We start from the raw sequence: 23,451 nt of genomic DNA, 5'->3' as shown, positions 1-23,451 counted from the left end.
CGTGGGAGGAGATACTCAGAGGAGGGGCGATATATTTTAATGAGCCTGCATGTGACACAGCAAGGGGAGCCAAATCTGAATGACTTGTTGAATCACGTGTTTCCTGATACAGGCAGCCCACAAAAAACTGACTGGGTTGATTTTCAGGTTGTAGCGGGCTCAGTTTTAAAGCTAGTATGAAGATAAGCAATCCATCAATACCATTTTATACTAGCTTCTCGGGAAAGAGGTTAAATAACGCTCCAAACTTACACTAAATTTTGGCGAGGAAAAACTGTTATGGACATTTTCAAAGGTGTCCTTTGACCTCTGACCTCCAGATATGTGAATGAAAATGGGTTTTATTGGTACCCACGAGTCTCCCCTTTACAGACATGCCCACTTTATGATAATCACATGCAGTTTGGGGCAAGTCATAGTCAAGTCAGCACACTGACACACTGACAGCTGTTGTTGCCTGTTGGGCTGCAGTTTGCCATGTTATGATTTGATCATATATTTTATGCTAAATGCAGTACCTGTGAGGGTTTCTGGACAATATTTGTCATTGTTTTGTGTTGTTAATTAATTTCCAGTAATAAATATATACATACATTTGCATAAAGCAAGCACAATTCCCCCTCCCATGTTGATAAAAGTATTAAATACTTCAAGTATTAAATACTTGACAAATCTCCCTTTAAGGTACATTTTGAACGGATAGAAAATGTGCAATTAATTTGCGATTAACTATGGACAATCATGTGATTAACCGTGATTAAATATGTGAATCGATTGACAGCCCGAACAGTTACTTTCCACCTCCAAGCGGTTATAATCCAACAAGCCAAGTGAGAGTAAACCTCTCCGTCATGTCTTTTGGTGATGTTGACCTGTTGCTGTACTCCTGCTGTTCCTTTAGTTAGTCATGTAGCACAACACAAAGCAGCGCTTGCCCTGCAATGCCACTATGAGTAAGCCCTCTCCCTTTACAGCATCAGCATCGTGTCTGTGCGGAAGCATTCACCATCTGCCGATAATCTAGCATAGGATGTCGAGGATTTGTCGAGGCTTTGCATGTATATTCTGGACACTGTCCCAAACGGCCTCCGTGGTGCCGTACAGTACGCGGTATACGAGACGTTATGTAGTCATTCAGAGCGGCGCCTGTTCTGTTTGTCTGTAGACAAGTTTGTGAACAAAACATCTCATGAAAAGCAAATGATATAAATATTATACCACAGGTTCTCCCAGTGGAGCTGATGATGTGATTAGTTTTCCGAAGCACCTTGCTGCATAGCATTTGCATATTTTAAGGAGATAAATGATGGAGGTGGCTCGGTGTTGTTTTTGCAAGGAGTTTATCCCACATGGGGGGATCACATTTGAAGGGCTAGAGGCTGGGAACCTCACCAGCAGCCCATCTGTGGGCATCGCATGCTAAACTTTTGTTGTGGTTGAAACGCAGAAAAAGCCAGAGGCAGAGAGAGAGAGAGACAGGAAGAAGGAGAGAGGGAAAGCTTGTAGCCCCCGAGGGCCTCGGTCCTATCTGTCACTGTGCCAGAACGATTCACCCTGTAACTGATCCATGGACACACAGTCTACAGGTCAACTGTGACAGCCTGCTTGGTGTGCGTGTTTGTGTCTTGTGTAGGTGCGGCTGGGTACATCTGCATGCTGTCTCCCACGATGCCGCTGGCTGTCAGTCTTCATCTCCCGATGCAGGATGCAGACGTGTGTGTGTGTGCGTGGTCATTCGCCACTAATGAAATGAGATTCAGGTAGAGACGTGGCGAAGGGCGTCACGGGGGTTAGAGATGCACGGGAGCAATATGTTGCCACGGCAACAGTCAATGAGACTTTGTCCACGTGAGAGTGGCTCATGTAGGGAAGAGAGAGTGAGAGAGAGGAGGAAGCAAGTCGGGAGTGAAGCAGTTGCCATAGCGACTCTCCATTGCAGCTGCCTGTAAATTCCTCTCTCCCCAGTGTGAGTGTGTCTGCCTGACTTTAGCCTTGCCTGTGTATTAAGTATGACTGTGTGTGTGATCCCCTGGTGTATCACGGGGTGTGTGAAATATTTGATGCATGTTTCAGCAGGTGTTTCACATATATTTATATATATGTGTATATATATTTATATAAAAGCAGGTTTCACAGGGAGACACCCTCCATCTCTCTTCCCTTCTAACAGATGCTGTAGTGGTTATTTATGTGGTTGTTCTGCACTACTGCTCTTTCATATCCCCAGGCCTATACTCACACACACACACACACACTGAAGCCAACAGGGGCTGTCACTGTGCCACACTTCTAAGTCTTGTGTGCCATATGCTAGAGAAGGCTCCTGGCAGGAGCAGGAGTATCGTAGCTCTCAGTCAGCTGGAGGAGACTGGTTCAAAGGCCAACGAGGGCCCATCAGGGACCGGTGCCACGTGCACGCAGCGCCGCAGTAGCAGGCGGATGGTTAAGCAATCTGACTCTGAGATGTTCTGCGCGCGTTTTTGAAAGAATGCTCGAAATTTCTCATGATGTCATCATCATTTTAATTAACGGCAATTCAGTTAAAGTAAACACCCCCAAATTATTCATATTCACAGGGTTGTTGATAGGATATTCAGTTTATTTTCTAAGTTAGTAAACAGTTGTTGAAGTGGAATTCCAAAATGATTTTACTCTTTTCAATCATATTCAAGAAAGAAAAGCAAAATGTATATCTAAAAAGCGGAATAACTCTATTATATCAAGTAAAAGGAAAAGTAACTTAAAGGACCAGTGTGTAACAATTAGAATATTATAAGTTTTATATATATGATAAGTTTCTTTAGCATATAATCACCTGATAATAAGAATCGTTGTGTTTCGGTAGCCCAGAACGGACAAACCAAACTCTGTTAACTTTTCCTGCTTGGGTCAGAGTCGATAACGTTACTCGCTCCCGTCGCCACCGCTTTTTCTCTCTCTCTCTCTCGCTTCACCACTCACTTCCCACGTACACACACACTTTACACACTGGCTCTGCTCCAACTGGTTCTAGAGAGGGACGTTTTCGTATCAGCCACCGAAAACAGGCTTGGCACACGGGAGAGGCTTCAGTTGGTTGCAATCTCCTCACTTACCGCCAGATCCTACACACTGGACCTTTAAGGTCTTTACACGCTGGGGCATGTTTGTTTGTTTTTTGTTTAATTTGCATGTCAATATATTTTTCGAACTGTTTTTTTTTCATGAATACTTTCACACAGAAGTTGAATATTACGCGGCAAAAAAGCAACATAATTCTTTTCTGAACAAGGTTGATTTTTTTTTTTAACTTTCGCACTGCAAGTAAAAGCATCAACCAATCACGTTCAGCGGAACGGACATATTGAACAACACGGAGGCTCCCTAGTCTGAACCAAGACGGAAAACTTTATTTCTCCTTTTCAACCTTGATAAAGGCAGCACAGACCAGATCCACTCCTTCCCTTCTTACCTTTCACAATAAAAGCCTTGGACACAGCGTAACTGTTTACCAGAAGCAAATTCACTCAGAGCATTTTGCTAAAAGGAAACTCAACAAAATGTCTTACAGTAGCTTTAGGCTGCACAACATTGTACCTCAGACAGACTGCCTGCTCTGGGCCAGTAGGATCCTGGTCGTTGGTCTATTTGAACCTTTCTATTTGCTGCCGGTATGAATAGTTTTGATGCAAAACATTCTCAGGCGAGTACTTTGCATTTTAGCATAATTTAGTCATCACGCCCCGTGTGTGCAAAGGCCTTAAGACTTACTCTTTTGGAATATAGTACTTGCTAGAGGGATTAATAGCCTGTATTTCACAAGAACCAACCTAGACCTAAACTTTGTGTCACGTTTCCCAATGGTAGAAATGACCTTTTCACATGGAACTTTTCACTTATCTTTCCATTTTTTGACCTCAAGGCAGGATCCGCTAACAATTTGTGCCAGTGCAAAAAAAAAAAAAAAAAGATAACGTTCAAGAAAACGGCCTTTTCTATAGATTCCCCACGGGGTAATTGACCCAGAAATAGGTTGATATAGCCGTACCTGCAGCTCAGGGCCAGTTACCATTTGCATTTATGGGAGTTCCAAATGTGCAAAAATAAAATGAGGAAATTATTGAAATTCACAGCAGACATGATATATTAAGAGCCAGTGGCCTTTTATTATCTGTTGGTTGCACACAGGATGTTCTTCAGACATCGGCATCTCTCTTTTGCAGCCTCTAATATGGCTCCTCATGTCATACTTTTTACCTGTAAATTGCACTTGTGCTGCCCAGTTGCTTTCAGTGCGTTTGTCAACCCAGAGTGCTTTTTCAGATGCTGCTAAAACATCTCTTCTTTGCAGCAGAGAGCTCTTTTTTGACACCAGCACTTTGAGCAGCAAAATAACTTATTTTGTTTTATCCTCACATTTGTGCGTTCTCAGTTTTAACTAATTATCCGTGCTTCAATTTAGCCTCGTAAGGGTGGAATCAATTGGTCAATCTGAGCCTCGGTGTGAAATACTGTCAGAGGCACATGTTACACAGGTTAGCTCTAATACGCTACACCACCTGTAGTGATTGTCTTTTATTGCTTTAATCACCAGGAAACATTAGATTAGATTCTTGTAGCGGTGTTGATGGAATCATTGCCTGAAATCTAAATTACCTCAAGCTCATGTTTAAGAGGTGACACCAAGCTGCAGGGAAAAGAGCAGCTCTGATATACAGTAGCACTGTATTCTCATCCAGCCGGGGCAATTTGCTGTTTGTTCGGTATATTATGGTGTAACACAATATGTGATCAAAGAGAATATGAGAGCCGTAAATACAGTTATTGACTTTTTTTTTTTCTTTCACTCCCTGCTTTCTCCTCTTTGTGTGTGTGTGTGTGTGTGTGTAGATATTCGCGACCGCAGGAAGAAGCCGGTGATGTTGTTTATCCACGGAGGCTCCTACATGGAGGGCACCGGGAACATGTTCGATGCCAGCGTCCTGGCCGCCTACGGCAACGTGATCGTGGTGACCATGAACTACCGGCTTGGTGTGCTCGGTAAGTGCCTTGGATATCTAAATCATGTTACGATATGAAAAAAAATGGATTCACCTATGTATCGCGATTCGTTTTTTTTAAATGTTTTTAATGCCAGAATCGATATAAGTGCTTCATTTGAGTCCATGCGGAGGAAGTTACCGCTTTTATTGTTGTAGACTGAGTAATGTGATGTCATATCTGCTTCAATAACCAAAATAAAGCCACTGTGAGCCGAAACAAGAAAGTAGAAAACGGCGGAGGGTCGGCGGAGATGTTGAAAATCTGCTGAAAATCAAACATTTTTACTGTATTAATTTAGATATTTTCCAAAGTAAAAGTCCCTAGAAGTGTATGATTCAACTTTTTCCCATGGTCTAGTGTTAAAAAAGTTAATAAATCGTATAATTAAATTGCAATACTTGGGTGGACTGAACTGGATAGTGTCAGAAATAGGCGTATCTTCCGAGTTCTTATAGTAATTCATGTTACCCTGAGGCTATCAGGCATCATAATACTGTATATTCATGTTACTGTGAAGCTATCAGGCGTCATAATACTGTATATTCATGTTACTGTGAAGCTATCAGGCGTCATAATACTGTATATTCATGTTACTCTGAAGATATCAGGCGTCATAATACTGTATATTCAATCTTTTCATCTTCCTTTTCGCTCTCCGCCGTCCCCATCAAACACAAAAACAATCATCTGTGCTCACGTGCCAGTCGATTCCTCTCAGCAGCCTCTTCTTGATTAAGTCGGTGATGGATGACATCAATAGAATTCATCAATCTAATGACAACCAGCGCAGGCGTTGATCATGAGCGCTCACTTTCTTATGGATTTCCTTTGTTCATTATTCCAGTCTAAACACTCTGATTATGTAATTGTTTTCGCTTTCTTTGAATGCCAAGGTTCCGTGAAAGGACCATTTCAAACCCCTCCATCAGAAAAAAGCACTTTATTCATGTGTCACTAATAATTTTACATAAACAAAACAACAGTAAATCGTGAATTTAGGAGCATTTAATTTGCATGACAAGTATTGTCACTGCATTTTTAGAAGATCTGAGCTGATTTTCGTGCGTCAGAATAAACTCCCATCCTCTTTTTATCTGACATGCTCACAGATAAGAAGATAAGTTACAGATAAGTTTGAAACAGTAGCTCAAATTGTCTTTGATTTTTCATTGTTCTAATAATTAGTTTCTGGTGTGAATATTTACCCATAGCAGTGCTTAAAGTGCCAGTACTCTCTTATTCACACGTAGGCGTGTATATCGGCCGGTATCAGCAATCTCTTGCGACTTATTCCTATTTATTCATTATTTCTTGAAGCATATTATACTGTGTCAGTCATAATCAGCTGTGGTTTTATTGCTATATTTTTAGACGTTGGCTATGCATCTTCTATAGTAGGCATATAATACTCCAATAATATTCCAACTGGAACATTACAGGGTTAAGGTGGTGTGTTCCTGTGTTATTTGTAACCTATAGTAGGGTATCATTTGGGTTTTAGGAGCAGTGTCCCAATGATTAAAAGGTACTAGGAGATGTTGGGTTTGAAAATTTGAAGGTTTTTGACTTAAAGGTCCAGTGTGTAGGATCTGGCGGTATCTAGCGGTGAGGTGAGGAGATTGCAACCAACTGAAGCCTCTCCCGTGTGCCAAGCGTGTTGGAGAGCTTCAGCGGCCGACGCAAAAACGTGAATGTCCCTCTCTAGAGCCAGTTAGGTAATTTGGAGCAGAGCTAGTGCGTAGAGCGTGTGTGTGTATGTGGGAAGTGAGTGGTGAAGCAGGAGAGAGAGCGGCGGCGACGGGAGCGAGTAACTTTATGGACTCCGGCCCGAGCAGGAAAAGTTAACAGTGTCTGCTTTGGCGGAATCCGTGGAGAGGGGACCTGCTTCGTATATAGATATAAACGGCTCATTCTAAGGTAACGAAAACACGATTATTATCAGACGATTATACACTATAGAAAACATACTTATTAATGTTATATTCAATGTCTGCCAATAAATCCCCTAATGGTTATACACTCTTGCAAATTTGACATCATTTTGGAACACTATTATTACTAGTTAAATGAATATTTTATTATTTACACATATCACAGCCTTCGTCTGAACATTTCATTCTTCTGGAAATGTTTGCCCTAAAAGAGCAGATTCAGAAAACTTTTAAATAATGTTTCAATAATTTATATTTGTTCACAAATAAAAAAAAAAGTTATGACAAACAGTTCACTAATTATTTTACAAAAAAGGACGTGAATATTGTATTGATGAATAACAGCACCCTCGCGTTCTCACCCGTCCTCCCCCGTGCCGTGCGTCGGCTCGTCCAGATGCTCCCCACGTAACTTTTATATTCATACGTCTTATGAGGCGCGGCGCAAATACGCTGGCGCTGCACCGTTATGAATCGCATAAAGAACATGATATGGAGAGGGCAGAAAAGAACTTGTGAGAAGTGCCGGTGCGCAAGAAAAAGTCACGGTACGCCAAAGAGTAAAATGTAGAAGTGCCGGTACTCGTACCGGTGAGCACTGATAATAGTATTACAAGCAGTGGGAGTTCTATATTTCTTTCTATTTCAGCAGTCAGTTCAACGGGCAAATACAGTATCCACAACCTAATACTTGAAATAAATTGATGGCCTTGCACCACCTTTGACCTTCTCACCATGTGACCGCTCTCTCTATTATTTATTTGGCTCCTGAGTCCGGCACACCAGTTAGTAACTCTCTTGGAAAAGGCCTTTATGTGAGAGAATGCAGAGACGGGAACAAGCATGCAAATCAGATAGAGATCTGGCATTTTTACTGACACAGAAATCCACCTCACAATGCTTCATTTTAACTGCGTGCCCTCGCCCGGCGCCTCCAACCTCTAGACGTCTATTTTTGCAGCTGTATAATTCATCCCACAAGGAGCGAGGATTGTAAAAAAAAAAAAAAAAAAAAAAGGGAAATGCCTTTACAGAGTGTTTTGGTAGGAGAAGGCTTGGTCATGATGCACTTTTGAGCCACCAGACACAGCGCAGGTGTGAAGGTGAGGGATTTGGAAAGTAGTTAAGGTGGCTTTGCAGAGCGAGTGCAGTAAGTATACTGTAACCTGTCTGCTCAGGTCGCTGTGAGATTCTGCCACAGCCAGGTTTGAGGGAGAAAAAAAAAGAGTATCATCTGTCGCCTCGGCTCTCCAGCACGAGCTCGTCATCCTTTTTCCTGAAAATACACTTGACTTCTCCTCTTTGTTACTCACCGCGCTCTGTCTCGCTCCATTGAGACCAAGTAATTTAGCTTGGAGAGGAGGAACATGCCTCTAAGGAGGCAGGTGCTAACTAAAGGAAACTAAGTGCATTAGATATTTCATTAGCCAAAGAGTGTGTGGGCCGCTCGAAGCTGTTTGAAAATCGGCCGCCTCGCATTTGTTTTGGACGTTTCTGTGTTGTTTTGTCGGAGCACTTACACAGCCTTTACAATAATGACAGATTTGTATTTGCCTGCAATTACCTTAAGTGTTTCAATTCTGAAATGCAATCTAAAATGTGACTATTCTCAGAGATCCATGAAGCTCCCGGGAAACCAGTGCATGACAGGAGTTTGATTCTTTGCTTTTATTTTCCAGTACTGCACAGTGGTGACGAGTTAAAAGATCACTTATAGGGTTTTTCTCCAACCTGGGTCTTACTTCTGTAGATGGCGATCATTCCTGTCTGTAAAAATAGCATTGTTCTCGGGCGTGGCTACTATGTGATTGAAGCTTTAACACTTTCACAGTGTGTTTTTTGTTGATGAAACCTTTTTGGTTGCCTGAAAATGTCTTATTCAGCGTTCAGTTGTACTTAGCTCCGCCCTCTCGTGTCACTTCTGGTTGCGAAAAACCAAGACGGCGACGGCCAAAATGCCGAATTTGAGGCTTCAAAAAGACAGTCCTCAAACCAATGGGTGACATCACGGTGACTATGTCCACTTCTTATATACAGTCTATGCTTTATGGTCTATCTGACTCTAAATGGGACCATAATTTACTAAATGAACATCATGCTGTATTGAAGAAGACTTGAAACTGAGACCATAAACTCATGTTTACAATGTTTACTGAGGTAATAAATCAAGTGAGAAGTAGGCTCGTTTTCTCATAGACTTCTATACAACCAGAGGAGTCGCCCCCTGCTGGCTGTTAGAAAGAATGCAGGTTTAAGGGACTTCCGCATTGGCTTCACTTCTCAGACCCGGGGGTTGCTGCCAGAGTGCAATGAGGGAATTAGCGCTGTTTTTCTACCTCCAAATGAAATGGTTTCAATATATTCTGGCTAAAGTGTTGGCTTGTTTTAACAGCCTGTGTTTCTTGCCCGTTGGACTTCGTTGTAGCGATGGTGCTGGGTTCCCATATGGGAATTACTTTGGTGAGTGCAGAGTTATCATCTAAATCAGACCCAAGTTGTAATAAACTGGAATTTCCCTCTGATGCATCGTCATTTGTGAATTTGTTTGGTTTATTATCAGATCTGTTGATAATTTAATCCATTTGTGATAGTTCCCTAATTGCCCCAAAATGGGCTTCAGAATGACACTTAAATAGCCTTAAAACTGTTCGTCTGTTCAGCGGAGTCCTTTTATCCCAGCTTGAGCCTAGTATGTCGAGTTTTAGAGGGCCAAAAATAATCCTGATCAGAGGGAATCTAACAGAAGTTTAGTTTTTCAGAGGTGATGAAATGAGTCAGAAGTATCTGGAGCTACTCCAAGTTTTTTTTTTTTTTTACTGAATTTGATTGAACTAAGAAAAGAGATAATGGTATAACGTATAACATCCTCTCAGATTATGACTATGCCACTGGATGTGCATTAGGTAGGACCGGATTTTATTTTTCTCCTCTTGTGAATTTATAAATTTCTTCTCGGTATCTTTATATGTCTCTCTCTCTCTTTGCTTGCCTGGTGGCATCTCTTGCATTATCTGCTTTCAGCGCCCTATCTGTGACACTCTCATCACATTCTGTGAGTCAAGGAGAAAGCAAATTGAGAGGGAGACTTTGTCATTTGTATGCAAAGAGAACGGCGCAGCTCTCTCCCAAATATGAGAGCCATCCAGTGCAATTTGGCCATGATTGGGAGAAATGTGAGTAATCTCTCGCACCATGCGTCCTACATGATGGATGGCATTTTACTTTGACAGAGAGACACACAGAGAAGCCAGTGTGTGTGTGTATGTGTGTGTGTCGGGGTTAGAAATGCGCATTTTTGTGTCTTTTTTTAGAGGTGGTGTGCGTCAAGCACGTGTAGCTGCGTGCATTCATGCATATCAATGTCTGCTCTGTGGATACACTGCGAGGGTCCCCACTGTGTTTGTGTTCTTGCTTCAGCAGTCGGACATGCTGATTTGGAAGGGCGATGCAGGAATTATTGATGCAGGAGCTGGATGTGGTCATGTGAAATGCAAACTCAATACTGCGTGCCTGCCAGACACAAACGGTTATCTTCAATCTCTCAAGGGGTCAGACCCCCTCCAGCACATATCGGATGTTAAAGCTGTTTTTGTAAGTCGATTGTTGTGGTCATTCGCAGCTTCGGGAAGCGATCCAAAAGGTTCACTAAGCCCTACCACAAGTTACTGCGGAAGTTTTTTGCATTACCGTATGTTTTCAATTTAGCGGGGTGTTTAATAATCCTGATCCTATAAATGATTACAGCCGGAGTTAATTTCAATCTACTGCTGCTAATTAATAATCAAAGCTGGTCTTTTAAAACATGTCTTCCCCATACTGTATCAGGAAAGCAACAGATTGTAAATTGAGTTTTCTGACGCTGGACTGGAAATCTGGTTGAACTGTAATCACACACTCTTCCCACAAGGGAGGCTATCTGTACGGAAATACTAGTTTAAGCGAGCTTTGGTAAAGTTGAGAAACTAGCAAGAGTACTTTGGCTGAAGGGGGTCTTTAGGGGGAGATAGAAGGTCAACAGTAGATGTCACATAGAAGTGGTGTACTTCATCTGAAAGCTGGAAACCTGAAGATTAATTTAAGATGCAGCTCAGCATTTTGTGTCAAGTTGTTGTAGTCATAAATGTTGCAGCAATTTTTGAATTCACACCATTTGTTACACATCTTTGGTGCTGAATTTAACCATTTTTTACCACTCGAGAATTGATAAAAATGATCAGTAATCCCTCCAAAATACCACATCAAGACACTGAGACCTTGAGGAACACCATAGAAAAAGCCATGCTGTGATTTGGTATGAAAAACTTTTAACATTTGAAGATTTCTGCTAGCTAATGTAATGATTCAGGGATTTTTTAAAGTAATTTCAAATAAGTTATTTGCTAATTATTATCTATTCATCAGCAGACATGGAAATAAAGCATATCAATTAACTTTGTATTTTTATTTCCTGCAAATTTATTAAATAAATTACCAGCTATTGGGAAATAGCGGAAGATAATTAATAAATAATGTTTATTATAAAGTAATATTTGATAAATATTGAGGTAAATATTGGGGTAATTCCAAAGAAATTTCAAATACTTGCTAATTATCACCTAATTACCACAAAATTTGCAGACCTGAAAAATTACGTGTTGCCCGTTTTTTTCTTGCTTTAATTAATCGTATTATATTCAGCCACTGTAGATACAGTATATTTAATATGTAAATATATTCTGCTCTCTCTCTGCTAACCTCCCTCTCCTCTTGACTGTATCTATATGTTTGTTGTGCATCCATGCATTTTCCTTATATGAGAGCATTTGAGAAAAACAAAAAGAAATCAAGCACAGAAAGACAGGAATGGCAGTAACAGAGGTCGGCGAAGAGAAATCAACCTTTTCAATCCTTCTTTTTTTTGTTCCACCTGGCTGATTGAGAGACGTGATCTTTTTCTCCCTCCGTCTCTCCGCTGACAACCCTTATTTAACCGCCGTCTCTCCAGCAACCGGCCAGGCCAGCGCTACGCAAACGCTAACCACCATGGAATCATTCACACGGCGGGACGCGCCCCGACTCTATCCGTATGCTAATATGGAAATTTACCTGTCTGCACCCAGGCAGACGAGCTTCTTCTCCGGCAGCAGACATGGCTCAAGTGGCAGTGAGTGGGGGAGGTGGGGGGGAGAGATGAAGCAGCAGGCGGTCTCCATGCGGCGACGTCTCTGCAGGGAGTTCAATATGTAATGAAAAGCTTCGCCGGGCCACTGCGCGCTTGACCTTGCCTCGGCTGCCTTAGCGACAGACATGCTTACAGTACATACGTCACCTCCACCCCAATGAGCTTTTCATATCCTCCCCGGCGCCAAACGCGAGAGACGGGGAGGGGGGGATGAAAGTGAGACTATGCATTCATTCAGACATTAACAATGATGATGAGAGCAGAGAGGTGGAACGGCGAGCTGCAACACTTATGTCGACATACTGTATGCAGCTTCGTGTGTGCACGCTGTGGCCACAGAGAGAGTAGAGATTTTGAGAGATGAGAGAAGTGACAGTGGGAGAGAGATGAGAGAGAGAGAGAGAGAGAGAGAGAGAGGGGGCAGAGAGCAGGAGGAGGGGGGGAGATAGAGGGACTGCATTTGCCTGTGATGCTAAAAATAAAACCTGCAGAGCCACTTTTGAGTGTGCACCAGAGCAGACATTCATCTAGAGCACAATTATATATGCTCTGTGGTGCTGGCTGCGCACGTGCACGCAGCAGATATGGCATCTCCTGCATTATAGACTTGAATGTGTTGCGAATCCTCCTTAAAAATGGACACACACACACTCACACTTGTGTATTCAGGGAGTGTCGGGTGAAAAATGCCTGCTCCACGCTTTGGCAGGGGGTCCTGTGTGTGTGCGTGTGTTTTATGTGTGTGTGTGTGTGTGTGTGTGGTCCCACGACCATACAACGGTGTGAAACGTGACCCGACAGGACCAGAGAAGATATTAAGACACACACACACCTCTCCCAAACACACACACACACGCACACTGTTCTCAGTCTCCATAGCAACCTCCGGCAGAATTGATGAGTCCTCTTGACTCTACGTGAGGAGAGCGAACGAGGGGGACTGTGGTGTCTTAAGTGTGCTGGGTGGTATGGAGTGTGTGACTTTGAGAAAGAGGACAGGCTGGTCCACTATTTTTCCGAGAGGGGATTAGCACCTCAGCTGGCCTGCATCACACACACACAGACTGACACACATTCCCATGGGCAGGTGAGACGCACAACTCCCTCCAACCCCGTGCCGACACGCACATTAACACAGCCACGGACATGTATTCCGACAGCTCTCACAGCTTCTCCCTCACCGCTCCCCAGACGTGGTTTCTCCTCTGTCCGTCCGTGGCCTCGACACTCTCTCCCCCGACATGCCTATACTTTCTTACTTTCCTTTATTATCTCCTCATCTACTTTCCCCCCACCCTCTCCTCTCCTCTCCTCTCCTCTCTCCTCCTATAGATCCACACCTTCAGGATCATGTGGATTACAGTTATGTATACTGCAACATCAGTATTGGCCTCATGCTTACTAGGAAAGTATTTCCACGTATGGATGAATACAAACCTGTCATATATGTTCTGGTAGATTAGAGTCACTCGTACAGTCATCATTTTGCTTTACTGACCGTTAAGTCGACAGTCAGCGTCTTGTTGCTAGCACTACCGACCCAAATGAGACTGAACGTGATTGACGGGCACCATGTTGGTTAACGTTAGCAACATTAGCCCACTGAAACCACAGTATCGCCATATATTTGACACGCTTAGCTTACCAAACGAAGATCCCTCCATGAGTCGAAGGAACCGGCCGATGATGATCTTAGTATTAACTTTTTTCTGCTTCAGCTTATATAACTTTGTTTTTTTTGTGCATCCGTGGAGTCTGAGTTGTGGTGGTCTATTGTTGGCGTTAGCGGACTCCATTTTTTTAAAGCGAACGTCGGCTATGATTGCACACTGATAGCCCTGTAGCGGAGCAAAAAGCTCTGTTAAGGCACTCACGAGCGCACATGACGTCACATCCGTTGGATTTTTCCGGGAAAAACGGGCCTGCAATCTTCACATTAAAAGAAGGTCTCATATTTGAGGTTACAATCTGTTCACACATTGGCAATAAAAAATGATTAAAAAATGTTTATACGTGTAAAAACTAACAAACATTCCCTTTAAAGGGACTATTTGTAACTTTCAGAAATGCTTGTTAACAGCGACACCTGTGGCCGTGAAATCAACGAAAGTCAGCGTCGGGCTCGCGCTTGCTCGCTCTAAATATACCTAAACGAGCATCGCTCAAAACAGTGAGGCGACACACGTCAGCTAAAACCACAATATCACTCTATATTTCAGCTGCTTGGCAGTAATGTTAGCTGACCAGACGAAGGTCTCTCCAGGAACATGATTTAGATCTGATCCTAGTGTTGGCCTTTCCTGCCTCAGTGCAGGCTGAGGCAGCGGGGCTCTGCAGCGTGTCGCCCTGCTCTCTCCGCCCGCAGCCGGGGAGAGCAGGGAGACACCGGCACCCGGTCGGTAACGAGAGGACAACGTGTCTCTCTGCAGAGCTCCGTCACTTCACAAGACACGGAAAACCTCTGTTGGTCTGGAGGAGCTGCAGCATTTATTTCTGCACAAACGTCCCCTGTACATTCACTAGATATTCTCAGAGCTACTAACTCTTCTGCAGTGTGGAGTGAGCGCACGTTCACGTCTAGAGGTGGAGCGAGCTGAGCGAGAACGCGCGCTGTCTGAGTGAAGGCGAGCAGGCAGAGGAGGAGAGGCAGCAGCCACACACGAACGCGCATATGCGAGCGTGCATGTGTCCCGACCCGGTACATTTATACACTTAAAAAGTTACAAACAGTCCCTTTAACTAGTCTGGGCAAAGTTGAGCAAAGTAACTATTTTGATTGACACCCCCATTCGGTGCTCTTTATATATCTTTAATTATTATTAAATCACATCCTGTTGAGACATGCATCTTTGTGTGATATTTGGACGACTAACAATGTCCATTGTATTAAAGTTGACGGTGCTGATGAAATTAATGACTAGGTGCGTCTTCCAGTTTGGTTCACTGAGCATCTTTCTTGTTTTCTCCTTGTTTTACATTTACCTCTCTGTCTTTCACATCCTCTCTCTCTCTCTCTCTCTCTCTCTCTCTCTCTCTCTCTCTCTCTCTCTCTCTCTCTCTCTCTCTCTCTCTCTCTCTCTCTCTCTCCCGTGTTTGTTGCTCATCTTCTCTTTCATTTAATCTTCACTTTGCGATTTTTCCTTTGGGCGCCTCTTTTAAAAAACTGAGTTATGGGCCAGATTATGCTGATGTATGTTTCACATGTCAAACAATCAGCTTTGTAAGTGAGGAAGCATGGGCTGGTAATAGCCAGGGATGGATCATCATTACTGAGGGATGACAGCCGTTTGAATCATCACGCGGCGCCGCGGGGCTAAATGGGAGACTTAGCTCTCCCTCGGGGGGGAGGGTGGGGACGGCGTCGAGTTGTTTGGGGAGACAGAATAGCATCCCGTGCATCTTTACTTTCGGATTGACACTCGTGAAGACAGGCTGCTGGTGAGTGTACTTACAATTCTCAGCGAAGAGAAGCACCCAGCGTGTGTGACGCGACGTGATGTTTGTGTCTGTGGACTAGAACTAACACAGCCTTTGAGCTCGCTTTGCATGCAGCCAACACATAATAAACAACATATGGTAGCAGGATGCAACAGGGCTGTAATATTCCACTGCACTCTGTAGCTCTGCTGTGTAACACTAATGTGAACACATACATATGTTCAGGTGTAAAAGATGACTGCACACTTACAAAATTAGATGTCAGCAATTAATAGTACTCTCTTATATACAGAGGAGTCATTTTATGCGCTTCTCCTCCCTGGTTGTTCTTTAACGTCAGCTTTCTCGACTGAGTTCCTGCATTTTTCCCCAAGCGATTCTTAATAATCCTGAGAGAACGGGGTGTGAAACTGATGCTGTCACCTGTTCGTTATGTGTTAGGGAGAAAGGAGCAAGGTGTTTTGCCAGTTGAGTAAACTGAGAGGTTTTCCATGCCTCTGCCTTCGAAAATGACCTCATTGTGTGGCTTCATTACATCCTAGTCTACTGGGGGCTGCTGTCAGAGGGTTTTCCTCTCTGCTGCAGTGGATTGCTACCTGTGTGGCTAGAGTGGAAAAAAAAAAACATGTGGCCATATTCACTATGCTGTCTAGAGCTGGTCTGAGTGGTGAAACTATAAGAGAATTCATACAGGGATGACATTTCTCCTTAAGATTAAAGTATAGTGACGGTAAAATCAATTATTCTAGCGCTCAAGGCAGCTCCTCGGGTGAAGAACTGTTAATAAGAAGGAATGTAAGTTGACTTATTTATTATTTACATTTCTTTCTTTTGTTTTGTTCAGGTCCGTATAAAACCAGACAATGTACTGCCAGAATTTTGCAGGTAAACAACAACTGAACTGGCCACAGACGAAAAGCATTGAACTTAGCAAGTAACTCTCTTAATGAGGCATAGCAAACTTGGAGATGGAGTTTGGCATCTCCCAGATTCAGCAACCAGGATCTGGAACAACGAGCCATAGATAGCGGCAACTGAGGCAGATATTTCAGCTGATCAGTCAAAGCAGTCTGTAGCGTGCCCGGGGCAGCCCCAGATTCAGCACCCTGGACAGCGGTCCTGACATCATTCGTCATTTAATGAGACTACGTAAGACTGAGACACTGCTTGTTAAACAGTAACACTTGTGGCCGTTAAGTCAACAACAGTCAGCGTGTTGTTGCTCGTACTATGGACACACACGAGACTGAACGTGATTGACAGGCGTCCTGTTGAGCAGCTAAATCCACAATATGACTAAATATTTCACCTGCTTGGCAGTAATGTTAGCTTAACCGAACGAAGGTCTCTCCATGAATCGACGTTGATCCTGGTGTTAACCTTTCCTGCTTCAGCCTCCCGACCGCGGCCAGAAGGAACAGGGGGAGACGCCGTGGTTTTGGTCTTGATAACGTTACTCGCTCCGGAGTTAACCCCCGCCGTCACTCCACTTAGCAGCAGGGAAACAAGTCACATTTCCGCACAAACTGCAACTTCCACTGAACATTCACTCGATATTCTCAAAGCTAAACTAACTCTCTTCTGCTCTCTTCTCACACACTCGTCGCCGCTCTCTCTCTCTTGCTTCACCACTCACTTCCTACGTGCACACACACTCTTGGCGTTGGCTCTGCTGGAGTCTGAGTTGTGTTACAATCTGTTGTCACATTGGCAATAAAAAACGATTAAAGAAACGTTTGTACGTGTAAAATCGTACATACAGACCCTTTTAATAGCTGGACGGTTCCACCACAACAATATATTCGCATCATTTCCTCGCTGTTCCCCCCGACTTCCTCAGCCCATTACTCCAGCCTGTGCGTCTCCGTGCCAGTTGTCACATCCCTTTGGGTCCAGGATCATGCTGGAGCTCCAGCTGTTGGACCCTTGGTCCCTCTCCCTCGGAGGAGGCTCTGTGCTGGGGCACAGCGGGGGCACCGTGACCCATCCACCCTCGACTCACATGGATCTCCACTATCTCCACCCTGCCAGCACCAGTGCATTAACCCATCAAGCCTGGCTAACACAGCACCTGGGGCCAGGAGAGTGTGTGTGTGTGTGTGTGTGTACACTTCATTACTCATGATGTTCACCTCCTTTAACACACACAGGCAATATGAATGGTAATAACAGTCATTTGCATTATAGGGAGGGTGAGGTCAAGGACGGGACCGCCTGCGGTCGACCACATGGTCGACCGGGGCACCCATGATTGACGGGAGGGAAAGCATGATAATGTCAGAGGCGACAGGACACCTGACATGAGAACACACACACACACACACACACACAGTCGCGTGTACACACGCATAATAAAATGAGACAGCAGAGGGAGAGGGATTTGGACAAAGGGAAAGCGAGGAGGAGTAGTGAGCGAAATCGAGTTCACTCATCCGTGCGGTTCACTCTTCACTCCACACAAACACACACACATGCCAAACACAGGCTGGCCGTAGTAACTCACTGGCCCAGTAACAGATGCTGCGAGCAGTGTGAGAGCCAGGCTACACCTGCTCTCCTCTTTGGTCCACAGCCCCGCGTCCACACACAGAGAGCCACAGTTCCTGCCTCTCCCCTTCCCCAGCCAGGCCACCTCTCGGCCTGGCCACTTTCCGAGCCATGCCCCCCCTGCCTCTTTTCCTCCACCTGGTTTCCTCCACACTAACCCTATACCGTCATTAGCCCCGAACACACACAGAGTGAAAGACCATTGCAGTTCGTATAGGTAAACACATTCTACACTCAGAATTATGTATGCAAATAAGTTAATTTAAGCCAAGCTGTGAATCTAGGAGCTGAGAATTTCATATTAATTTTGGTAACATACACCCACACTTTCATTTTCAACCTGTTACACAACACCTGGACTGTGAATTGAAAACCTTACATGGTTCTCTAAGGTGCCTAATGTGTGTGTGAATATATTCTCCAGTTTGGCATATTAAAGCTGCAGTAGGCAGAATATTTTTGGCATCAAATATCCATAATAACCTTTCAGCATGTTGTAATTCAAACGTTCTGAGAGATAACTAGACTTCTGCACCTCCTCATGGCTCTGTTTTCAGGCTTTAGAAAATCTAGCCCGTGACAGGAGACTTTGGCCAATCACAGGTCATTTCAGAGAGAGAGCGTTCCTATTGGCTGTTCGTTCAACGGAGGCAGCTGTCAATCACTCGCAAACTCCGATCAAATGGTCAAACTAGGCAAATATGAATTGCTGTTACTGTAATGTCTATTTCTCGCGTAAAATGCTGGTGGGCGCTGCTTGGTATCTCTTCAACTGATCTCAACACGGCTGCCGGGTTACAAACTTTCTCATTTTACAGCTAAACAGTACACTACAAGATGATTCTGAAAACACTTGAGACAAGAAATAGTCATTACAGTAACAGAATATTGATTCTTATTTGATCAGCGCTGCCTAGTTTGACCGTTTGATCGGCGTTCGCGAGTGATTGACAGCTGCTCAGAGGCGGCAAGGCTCCAGCTCGGCTCTGATTGGTTGTTTTCTTCCGGTCTGTGAAATCTTGCAGATGCCATTAGGAGCACTGGAGGACACTGGAGGACACAGAGGCACATGATTTTTGTCAGATTAATTGTCTCATGCACTACTGTCAGGATATAGTTTTATAAAAATAACTTTTTATTAATCATATTTGCTCCATTTCTACCCACTGCAGCTTTAAAGGGTTTATGTATACATGTTGGTTTATGTGCTGGTGATGGTATGGGATATGAATATGTACAAGGTGGGGGGTAGTGTGCGTTATCCACCTGTGCTACTCCAGCTCTCCTCCTCTGATCAAGGATGGAGCAGTGTAGGCATCTCATTAGGAAGCCGCTGGAGCTCATTAACTAATTAAGCAGCGTATGCCGGCCGAGGGAACCAGCCCTTCGCCAATCAGCGGGCCTAAACGAGCCGCGTTCACTAACCTAAAGGGAAGGGTGCGCTCGGCCGCGCATGTTCCTTCCACTCGGCGTGCTCTCTCTCCGCAAACCCCGACGTGCCCGCTCACACTCGGCTGGGTGGAAACAAAGACGGGCTGATGATAATGGGAGTTTATTTGTACGAACGGCGCTGTCTCACGGATGGATGGGCGCACACACAGACACCGCTGAAAGTAGTTTTTCATATGGAAAGCCCTGTAATCTGTTGAGCTTTGAATGAGGCAGATGGTACCTCTAAAGTGATGCCACAACAAGCTTGAGCTCCTGTGTCAAAAAAAAGTGCCTTTTTTTTTTTTTTTTTCCTGTGTGAGGCTATATCCTGGAACATTTCGAAGCGCACTAAATGAATGACTCCTTGAAATTGTCGCACAAAGCGTCGTGGTCGTGCACTTACCATGATCCGTGGAACATGAATGAAAAATTATTCCAAGCTTTTTATTTTAATGGAGTAGACGTAATATGCTTGAGTATAACCCTGAACACTCGCAGTCTGAGAAAGGAAAGAGGGAATTGAGTGTTTGTGATCCGCATGCATTTGCTCGTTTGCATGCACATCCCTCCACGGCAATTCATGGCCTCTCTTGTGCCGTCTGCTAGCCTTTTGTCAATGTTTGTACACACAACAGTCAGCCCATAACAGTTGACTGTTGAATTAGTAATGAACACAGTTATGAAGCCACTTTGTCCTTGGTGTGTGATTTATTTATTTGTTTTGCTTGTGAGTGTGTGTGTTTATGCACAAAGCTTCACAAAGCACCAGACAAAACCCTGCAACAACCGAGTGACCGTTCTCTAAACCCCTTTCCCTCTGAACAGCGATTGTCTAATCGTAGCTTAGAAACCGTAGCTAGGGCACAGCAGGCCTGTTGAGCTTTGATTTCTTCACATGCCAAGACAAGTACGCATGGTGCTCCAATAAGAATATTACTCTGTAGCTCAAGAGTTTGTTTTAAAACCTCTCCAGAAACAAAAAATGCAAATGGGAAAGTGCAAGGAATAGATTAAACAGTGTTTCTCATAACCCATGGTTATGTTAGAAACATTTTTATTAGGGCTGGAAATAGATTAAAATATTTAATCACACATTTTTTTGTATCTGTTCAAAATGTACCTTAAAGGGAGATTAGTATTTACTCTTATCAACATGGGAGTGGGCAAATATGCTGCTTTATGTAAATGTATGTTTATATTTATTAATGGAAATCAATTAACAACACAAAACAATGACAAATATTGTCCAGAAACCCTCACAGGTACTGCACTTAGCATAAGAAATATGCTCAAATCATAACATGGCAAACTGCAGCCCAACAGGCAACAACAGCTGTCAGTGTGTCAGTGTGCTGACTTGACTATGACTTGCCCCCAAACTGCATGTGATTATCATAAAGTGGGCATGTCTGTAAAGAGGAGACTCGTGGGTACCCATAGAACCCATTTACATTCGCATATCTTGAGGTCAGAGTTTGGAGCGTTATTTAGCCTCCTTCCCGACAAGCTAGTATGACATGGTTGGTACCAATGGATTCATTAAGTTCTCTAGTTTCATATGATGCCAGTATCTGCACTCTAGCTTTAATAACCTGAGCCCGCTAAAACCTAAAATTCACAAGTTACGTTGATGCTTTAAAGAAATTAGTGGCGTTAAAAGTACCTTTATATTGTACATGACCAACGTGTTAATAGCTGAGTGTTTGCTCTAGAGGCTGAGATTTAGTTGGAGACGACAGTCTGACGCTGCTATAACGTTAATGTACCACTGTTTTGCAGCAGCTTCAACTCAAGCAAACGTTAGCTATCCATCAGTAGTAGCTGTCACCAGCATCATTTAGCCATTTACCACACTGACAGTGAATAGTTATGCATCGTATGTGCCTCAAATTTCATTGCGAGAGCCTCGGTTAACCCGCTACACAACAGCTTTTCGGCATTTTCCTGTTTCTCTCCTTATGTGACAGCGCAGTTTCCTTCCCCGCTGGGGCGAGGGCGGTCTGATGGATACCAACTTGAAGCGTGACAGAAAACAGTAGCTCTCAGGGCCAATGTTACTTTAACTGGACTACTGCTTGGCTGTGTGGATGTGTGTGTGTTAAAACATTCAAGCCATATTGGAGTGAATATGTGTATATATTCCCCCCAGCTTGTCTTGTGATTCACAGCTGTCCACCGAGACACAGCGGAAAGTTGTCTGTAATGTATTCTAGCCCGCAGCTATGTGACCATCCATATACATCGCTGTCTGAAGCATTAGTGCTACGGCACCCTGGGGTCTAACCCACGAGAAGGCCGTGTGATGTATGATGCAGTGACTCCCACGCCATGCGGCACAGAAATGGCACCAGCTTCTTTTCGCCTCTCTGTAGGAATCCCGCTGATTAAAGGACTAGTTTGTCAAATGTTTTGGTCTCAGAGCAGCACCCAAAAGTGGGGAAGAGACTAATTTGCTTGGCGGTGCTTTATAATAACACTGGAACTTGAACTGGATCTTAACCATGTCCAGTCTTTGATTTACAGTCGGTTGGTTGGCTCCTCTCTCTCTCTCATTACAATGCAGGAGAATTGCTATAATTTGTGGTTTGGGGTTTGCAGAATACATATTGGCCCCCAAAAATCTCTTAATCGTTGCTCCTGCTCACAAAGCGTGTCTTTGTGTCTCCTCAAAGCTTTTACCAACTTCACTCCATCTGACCTCCCTCGCTTGCTTGCTTGTGCTGTTTTTTAATTAGAAAGAAACAAATGTGCTCGTTAATTGGCGGACGATAACGTAAAAAAGAATACAGGAAGGGGATGAAAAAGAGATCTAAAAGGTTGCATATGAACAAAGTGTTGTATTTCTTTTAGGAAATAGAATGGGATCAAACGGCGGGGTGTTGCCTTACACATGTAAACATGAGATGTCTGGGTGACTTTGCGGAAATTAGCTGGCTCCAAGTGGGCTTTGAGCAGATGTGAGTGGTGGAAAAAAGCAAATTGGAATTGGCACCCGATCTGACAACTTGGCAGTGTTCTTACCTCCCGTCCTCGATATGAGTGTGGTAAATCGAGTGCGGCCCAATATGGGAATAAGATGAGGGGATTTGATTATTTATTTCTTTTTACTTCCTCCTTTTTGGCAGGTTTTGTAGATGTCAGCACATCCTCAAAAATACTGCTACCTTTTGGAGTTTGAAGACGTTTTATTTTTGGTAGCTAATTGGTGATATTTTGCTTTAATTTTCAAAATAGCTTAACTACAAGTCTGTTCACCGGAAAACACACACACGACACGTTCAAAACCAACATGACACAAACCATTTATGTGTCGTGTGCGGGCACATTTTGCCTCCTTGCACTCGCCGCGTACTACACACTGTTCAATTATGCATTAGATATACCATGGATAATGCATGACATGAATATAGCTGATGTGAAATACTCCGAGGAGCCCCTACACCTCTGACATTATTCATATACTGTGTGGGCCCAGTGTGCATTCACATCCTAAGAACATCTTGACTCCCAAACTGATTTCCTAGCAGGGGGTTCTCCGTCGTCCCCCCTCAGCTCTTCATCTTCCAGCGAAAATGGATACATACAGCTGGTGGGGGGTGCTGGCTAAGACTATGATTATGTACCGCTCTCTGTTCACACACTCACACAATATTGTCTTGTGACAGATTTCCTGGCAGGATTGATATTCATGTGAGGATGGATAAGGAAGGGGATGGCTCTATCTTCCCTGTCCTCTGTTGTGAGAGCTCCATCAGGAATTCCTTCAACTCCACGCTTTTAATCCTGCAGCCAGCCTCCCACTCTCCATACTTATTCCTCAGTGTGACTTCACACCTTTTCCATCTTTCACCGACTCTGCTTCAACTCTTGCTATATCTATTCTTCCACTTCCATTTGCCACCCTCATCTCTCTCTCTCCGA

The 23,451-nt window shown here is 43.8% G+C and overlaps 1 protein-coding gene across 4 annotated transcripts in view; it reads left to right on the top strand.

Moving 5' to 3' along the window:
• The window catches only part of nlgn2a (neuroligin 2a), a 209,626-nt gene that overhangs the window by 129,638 nt on the left and 56,537 nt on the right, over positions 1-23,451 (top strand). For all 4 annotated transcript variants that reach the window (XR_012592404.1, XM_074623509.1, XM_074623510.1 and 1 more), the window contains one exon: positions 4,870-5,019. Coding sequence is in view for 3 of the 4 variants with exons in the window: in XM_074623509.1 (XP_074479610.1) it covers positions 4,870-5,019 (150 nt within the window). In the remaining variant the exon portion in view is untranslated. The remainder of the gene's footprint in view (positions 1-4,869; positions 5,020-23,451) is intronic.

The sequence above is a fragment of the Sebastes fasciatus genome, chromosome 22, assembly GCF_043250625.1.
Source record: "Sebastes fasciatus isolate fSebFas1 chromosome 22, fSebFas1.pri, whole genome shotgun sequence".
In the NCBI taxonomy this organism is placed as follows: Eukaryota; Metazoa; Chordata; class Actinopteri; order Perciformes; family Sebastidae; genus Sebastes; species Sebastes fasciatus.
Note: the sequence above shows the minus strand (reverse complement) of the source record. Positions and strands in the feature narration are given on the sequence as shown.